This window comes from Atta colombica, unplaced genomic scaffold (genome assembly GCF_001594045.1).
Source record: "Atta colombica isolate Treedump-2 unplaced genomic scaffold, Acol1.0 scaffold7, whole genome shotgun sequence".
Taxonomy (NCBI): domain Eukaryota; kingdom Metazoa; phylum Arthropoda; class Insecta; order Hymenoptera; family Formicidae; genus Atta; species Atta colombica.
Genome location: NW_017259561.1, coordinates 268,400 through 276,262, shown reverse-complemented (window position 1 = coordinate 276,262; position 7,863 = coordinate 268,400). Strand labels below are relative to the sequence as shown.

The 7,863-nt window shown below is 31.3% G+C and overlaps 1 protein-coding gene across 4 annotated transcripts in view; it reads right to left on the bottom strand.

Moving 5' to 3' along the window:
* LOC108692341 (alpha-catulin) overlaps positions 1 to 7,863 on the bottom strand; it is a 52,864-nt gene that overhangs the window by 17,438 nt on the left and 27,563 nt on the right. For all 4 annotated transcript variants that reach the window (XM_018200544.1, XM_018200540.1, XM_018200542.1 and 1 more), the window contains exon 2: positions 2,298 to 2,487. In XM_018200544.1, coding sequence (XP_018056033.1) covers positions 2,298 to 2,487 — 190 coding nt within the window. The remainder of the gene's footprint in view (positions 1 to 2,297; positions 2,488 to 7,863) is intronic.

Below are 7,863 nucleotides of genomic sequence, written 5' to 3'. Positions count from 1 at the left end.
TGTAAATATATATATATATATATATATATGTGTACATATATATATATACACCCTTATATTAGTTGTTTCTTTTATTCTTGAGTATTCTTTAATTCAAACCCCTGTTGACTAAATATCTCGCTACGAAAGCTTTCTTCAAGATCTTTAATTTTGTGGTGTGAGACTTTTCACGTTGAAGACCACCGAGACTGTCTCTTTTCTCTGCGGCACAATTCTCCCCGAAGAGCGAACAGGTGTGCTGGAAAGAAATATCCTTTACTTCGACCATTACTTCTCCGCTATTTGGCAAAGATATGTCGAGGCTCTTCTTGTATGTAGGTGATGAAAAACCTTTCAAGGTTTAGTGAAACTGGGTCATCGCGCGCGCTGTTTCCACATGGTAGCAGCAGTTCTGCAATGTGCAGCTTAGCGTGAAGATACGAAAAGATATAATCTGCCGATGATAAGACTTCAGAGAGTGACGTTCAAAGGTTACAAGTCTTATCCTTGCGTGCATGGAGCCCTTTTCCGGTTTGCGTGCTCTTAGAGGTTGTCCGCGCAAGGTTGCGTATGAGAGATGCAATTTTGTATCTTTTCGATGTTTGCCGTTTGAATCTGAAGGTGTTTCTTTATGCGTTATAGTGTAGAGAGAAATCTACTTTTACGAATGAAAATGTTCGATAGTTTTGTGAAATATTTTAATGTATATATAATGTTCATTTATGCATTCTATCTTTCTTTGTTCCTTTTCTCTTCTTAAAAGAGAAGTGAAGAGACTATAAGATACTAACTTATATGCTAAAAAGAATATTATAGAATATTCCGTGCGTAATGCAAATCGTAAAATCGCGTTGGAGTATAATTCGCGGTGCGTCTTAAATCTCTCCTCTTAAATCTTTACGCGAATCAAATTTTTGTGATTTATTTGACGGATAATTGAAGATTTTGAACTTTACGACTCAAAAGTAATGCCGAATTAAAAAATGAGAAAGAGTTGTATATTCTACTTTATTGCTTTTTATAAATTATTCTTATAAATAACAATACAAATTTCATATTTATGAACGGCTTCCGATTACGAATTTATCTAGTAATAAAGTAACATAATTATAATATTTTAAATATTGGGATGGTGAAATATCTACTGCTTGAGATAATGTTATTTGCTCGGTTGTTTGTGAAAAAGAAACTGGTGTACTTATAATACAATTTCTTCTTGAAAAGAAGATAATCTCAAAGGAATACAAAGTTTTCAATAAAATATAAACTGACTGAAAATATTAAAGTATTTCAAATTATGTCATTGTTAATAAAATTTATTATCAAGATGGAAATTTCGCAATAATATTGTTTGCTCTCTTTACACTATTTTTATTCGTATCAACTGCGCGCGCGCGCGTGTGTGTGTGTGTGTATGCGTGTGTGTGTATGTATTAGATTTAAAAGAGAATAACATTAAAAATTTTATATATATTTAAACAAGATTAACATTTTAATTTTAATAAGCGTTATCTTTTGCATACTTCTTTGAATATTATCATAATTGTAGCAAAATATATTGTTCGTAAAACTGAACTTTCTTTTCTTACTCTTTAAATTTCTTTAGAGAGTAATAATATTGGACAATGAAAAATTTTGCCAATTAATACAAATCTGTATATTATATTGCTTTTCTGCTAGACACCATTCTAAAGTTACTCACATAATCTCCAACAGATGCATGATGTTGGCGTGCAAAATACGCCAAGTTTAATGCGAATTTACTCTGTAATATGCAATTGGATATTGTCCTATTTATATTGTCCTAACTTTTGATTAATGCACTATCGTAATATTCGTGAGAACATTTGTATTGAATTTGCGCTTATATTGTATCATGTAATTTTCATCCGTTGAAAATTCATTCGTTCGTTCTGTGAAACTCACAGTAATACTTTTCTTTATTTCGAATGAAATGTGAGAAATATTGACATTGTTGCAACATATTTTTTCTATATGAAAATCTTTCGACACGCACACATAAAATCTATATAAATAATTTCATTAATAATGCAACTCGTAATTTGATATTACATAGTGCATTCAAAACTTTGAATACACTATGTAATATTCAAATTATTTAATAATAATTGAATACACAACAGTCTTGCTAATTTAGAATTATCGAAGGAACTCTAACGATTTACAGACAGATTATTGAGTTTTAATTTTGTCAGAAGCTAAATTATATAAAGATATTCTAATTATTTTATTTTACTCATACATATTTACATTACCATCAATTTTGTGTGTATTGTCACGAGTGTTGTTACACTTACCTGCAACCCTCGCCTCTTTGCATGCCTCGTACATGTCTTGTTTGATCTCCGGGTTGTCGTCCGCGATAGTTTCGCCGACGGTCACGAATCTTTCGACCGCCAAATTTACCGCCTGGCCGACTCTGGCAACCGCTCGCAAACTCCGGTCCGAGCATAGCGGTCGTTCTCTATGTGAGATTAACGTAGAAATCTGTAAAGATATTGCATTTTGATGAGCACAACATTTAATCGAAAAAATCTATATGAAATTTCATTTTAGAAATTTCATATAATTGACAAAGAGAATTTTGGTTTTAGACTTGATTTATTAAACATTATTGTTGTAATGAATATCAAGATTATTACATACAAGTCTATTATACATATAATTTATTGCTTCGAAATATTTAATATTTAATTAAAATATAAAATAAAATTATATTGTATTTATGAATAGAAACCAAATTCTTACGTAAGTGATCGATACATTTTTACTGGAAAACTCAGTTGAAATCAGACATGATACGGTTTTATAAATACATTTTGAGAGTTAGATATTGTATATATTTATCTTAATTGAAGTTTAATTGAGAAACTAATGAAATTTATTTTAAGACGTCTAAGTTCAGATATTTTCGATATTTTGATATTATATATAGATATGTGAATTTTGGTTCCTCTCAGCGCTTATTGCGATTGCATTTCAATAGCAGGATTTTAAATCAAGCAAAAAACGTTAATGAAGACACTTTGATGAGCATTTGATGAACATAGATAAGACTGTAAATTGAAATAATCGAAATTTGATAAATATCTTTCATTTTTTACCAACACTTTAAAGAAAAAGTCTGTTTCTACATATGCACATGTTTAATCATGATTATTATTTGTTCTTGCTAATTGGACTTAAATGTGATGACATTCAGAAATGTGTTATATCTATCAAGTCAAGACACAAATAAACACAGGTCGCGCGTTAGCAGAATTATTATCACTTTGAAATTTTTAATAATCACTTTTTAGTACTTGTCATGATCGCGTTCTAATTATAAATAATGCAGTACATACATGCAGTATTTACACCGCTATCGAGTTTTGGTACACGAATGGTAACGATTTTTTGTAAAAAATAGAATACTATAATAATAGATATCAAAGTCTCATAATAATTTGAATTGTTATCATTACGAATGTATTTGTTATTGTGACATACAACGCGCGTAATATTTATGCGAGACAGATGAGCCATCCTGTATGTCATTTATTTTAACATCATCGCGACGAGTGTTATAAGAAATTAAAATTCATATTCATTAAAGTATTTAAACGGATCAAGAATGTAATAAAGTAAAACCAAGTAAATTAGTGGATAATTATTATGCGTCAACATATTATACGTCATCATAATCCAGAATATTTGTTCGTTAGATTTCTAAAAAATAAATCCCGCATAGAATGCGGTCAAGTATTCGTAGACAGTTGTACAGACTAGTACACTTGCTACTGACTCCCTTATTTTAATTAACGACGTCGTCGTCTTGTCTAATCCAAGGCGATTTCAAAATAACCAGCACGTTCGTCCGCATACCGGTAACGCATATTCTGCATTTGTTTCAGTTGTATATGACCGCGATTGTAGATGATAGCGACCGCGATATAAACGTGCTGCTTGCGTTGCGCGTGGAATTACAGCGGAGAATCTGTGGTAGTTTGTTAAAATTACTACGTAACGCGCTCCGAACATTCGCAAATCGTAGCGGCTACACTGCATTTTCCACACAATTAGACGATGCATTTGTTCGTCGTTCCTTTCAGAGATGTCTGCTCTTCAGTCGAAGGAGGGAAAAGGAATACGGGCTGTGACGTGGAGCAAAGGGACGAACTCGCGGACTATTGTTTTGAGAGATGAATGCGTGCACTGTGCAGACGTGCATACACACACATACATATAGAGTCATACGCACGTAAACTCCATTCATCCCGATTCGATCGTCTTATGTAAATGAGAGATGTCTCTGACACAGCACTTCGTTGCATGTAATTGCATATTGCATGCATGCGCGACAGCGTGAATGGCTATGCGAGATAAAACTATATATTTTGACGTTTTATTATCGTAATGTTATGACGTCGTAATGCTGTAATGCAGTAATAATCGATTGTAATAATATTGATTTGGCTGGATTTGGCGCTAGTTAACTTAATTTTCTTTTACAATTATAAGAGACATTGATAATTATCACTACAAATGGAAAAGCAAATGTGGTAGCACGTTTATAAATTGTATACTGGTTCAAAAAACCCATCTACACAAAAAGTTAATAAGTGTTTTTTTTTTTAAGAGTTTTAAATTTAACTAAAAAAAACAGGCTTAATATTGCAATGCAGTATTTTGTTTAGAAAAGAAATAGAATTATGTATTTTATTCGGCCATTGTGATATTATTTATCTAAAATTTAGAAATTTCTTTAGCCACATACATTTGAATGACTTCATTTATTCGTCGTACAGTTTATACAATATAAATATTACACCAAATTTTTTTAAAATATTGCGTTTTTAATATGCACTATATATATATATATATATACAATGTTTTATTTTTTAATTGTCTCAGAAGGAGTAACTCGAGAAGGAGACATGAAATTAAAAAAATTTCAGACAAATGTTATGTTACTTCTGATGATATTGTAACTTTCAAGCCTCATAACTCGAAAAGTACTTAAGAAAAAATATTTTATTATAGTGTTTTGAAAAGTAAGCTCTCAATGTAAGCTACGAAAATATGTAATGAAAAATGAGAGTATCATTTAAAAAATTCAAAATGACCTTGCTTTGATCTTGATAACATTATCCAAACCCATGGTACCATCTTGTGTTCTTTTCAAAATGACAACTTTTGTCTGAAACTTTTTCACACGTCTCCTTCTCAAATTATTCGCTTGGGGCGATTAAAATGAAACAATCCTGTAGGTATATGTATATATATATATGTATATATGTACATGTATATACATACATATAATCAGTAGTATCTCTTGGGTAGTATCTCTATACATGTATAGAGATACGTGTATAGAGTATTTCTATACATGTATAGAGATACATTTTGTGTATCTAACTTATATTTGAAGTACATTCAAATAGAAGTACATTTGATATTTGTATCTATATAAAATCTAGATAAAAAAATAGCATCTGAACTGACTTTCAAATGTATATTTCCTCAGCATAGTCACAATTCCATTTTATGTGTAATTGTCGATTAATTCCATTCCGCGGAAAAAAAAATAGCTTCGCTGTTGCAAAATTCTATAACATGATTGGTCTTTCCCTTAGATCCACACAGAATCTAAACGCAAATCAGTCACATTAAAGAATTTTACAGTTACACAGCTGCTTTCTTTCCTGAAGCCATAGCCAGTGATCTTAGATTGTGGAATTTCTAATGCACGTATAGTTAAGCTGGAAACACAATGTTTGAAGCATTTTTAGTTTATAAAACTATGATGAATAATGATAATGAAATAATATCGTCTTATAATTCTTATCTTAAATTTTCTTCTCTTCTTCTCTACGTTAGGCCTCTGGTCTATGTGTTACACCTCTCTCATATGTTTGTGATGCGCACGCTGATTATTTAATTGTCATGAGCATATGGGATCTACAGTTTTAATGCCAGTTCCGAACAGATTTTTCGAGAGGTATTTTTATGTGCAAAGATACTCTCGGGAGATTGTCGGCTCTTTTCCGAGGAGATATGAACGTAAATATTTTGGTTCCTACTGGGATCGAATCCGGAACCTCTGGTATAGAACAGTACGCTGTCTACCATGCCACGCTTGCGCTCTCTTATCCTAAATTGTTTTACGATAATTGTATAATAAGTTTTTTCAATTATCTAAATGTAACAAAAATGAATGAGTAAATGATTTATTTAATAACTAATACATTTTTTTACACATTATCATTATTACAATAAAATAAGAGTATCTGAAATGTATCTGAAGATACTTTTATCTAAGCAGAATCACAAATCAAAATTATGATATCAGCATTAAAATGATATCAAAATGATTCCAAAATGATCATTAAAAGTCATTTTTCAATCCATTTTCCAATTCATTTTAATGTCATTTTGATATTATCGTGATTTGTTATTCTGTTTGAGTAAAATCTGATATATATATATATATATATATATATATATATATACCTACGTACATTTTAATATGTGTATCTATATCGGTATCTAGATAAATTTTAAAAATATCTTACTCATCATTGTATATAATGTATGTAATGTATACATATATGTACAATATATGTGTGTGTGTGTGTGTGTGTGTGTGTGTGTGTGTGTGTATGTGTGTGTGTGTGTGTGTGTGTGTATGTAGCATTAATGCATTATACTTTATATTAACAATTTGCTAAATGTTTTTAAACGTTCTTTAAAGTGCGAAGAAGCTATATGAATTTCATCCTATAATACGTGTATTATTGCAATTAGTTTAAATATTTAATAAGTCTCTGAACAAGAATTTAATTTTATAATTCCCATATTTATCGAAACGTCGTTCTTATAAATATAATACTACAGAATTGCAAACAGAAAATATATATTTACAGAATATCTTACTTTTTACCGCATTATATTTTAATGACGTTTGTCGTTAGCAGGAACTTTGTCGTTACGATGGCTGCCGTTCGCAAGTGTCTCTCGTGCAAAGTTCAATATAACTTTGCATAATTTCCGCCGACCGGAACTCCATTTTTCACGATGAAATTCCAACGAGTTTCCTCGAACGACGCATGAGTAACCGACGAATAATTGAAATAGTTATCCTTTCTCTTGTAGGAAAATCGGTCATCTTGCATGAAATTTTTCGAAAGTTTATGAATTTATGTATTTGTCGACACGATATTTCATTTTTCATTAAAATTATATAAATTATTTTCGCAACTGACAATATCTTTTTTTATCTCTCGCTCGCCGCATTGATATTAACAATAATAAGAACGAAATCTCTGGCGCGATTGTTGGCGATATCGGTTCAAGTGCTATCGACGATATCGTTAATCGCTTTCACGTGCGAAATTCATCTTTCAGCTTACGTGTGGCTATTCGCGGAATTTTCGATATCACCGATGAATATTTAGCTCACGAGATATCATCAATCAATTCCGATGTCGCATCGCGGTAGCGAAGCGGTTTCCTGACATATCATCCTCCGTGACACTACTGTAGCGAAAGCTCGGACCTGTAACTTATGTTCCGCAACGAAGCAGCTTGTGAATTTATCGTTCTAATACGCGACGACCATACGTGACATTATGATGTGTAGAAATAACTTACCTTGTAACCGTGTTCTACAGAATCGGGACGTTATTAACGCATAATCGTGTGTCGTTCTCTTCACGGAAAATTCGATGAGGAAGTATTAGTCATAATATACTACAAAATCGATCTCTATATTTTAACCAAAATATTTTACTGCTATTGTTAATTACGAAAAATAATTCTATAATCTATATTATTTTTTCTTGTTATATTTTGTACTCTTTTAAATGTTTCTATCGCATGTGT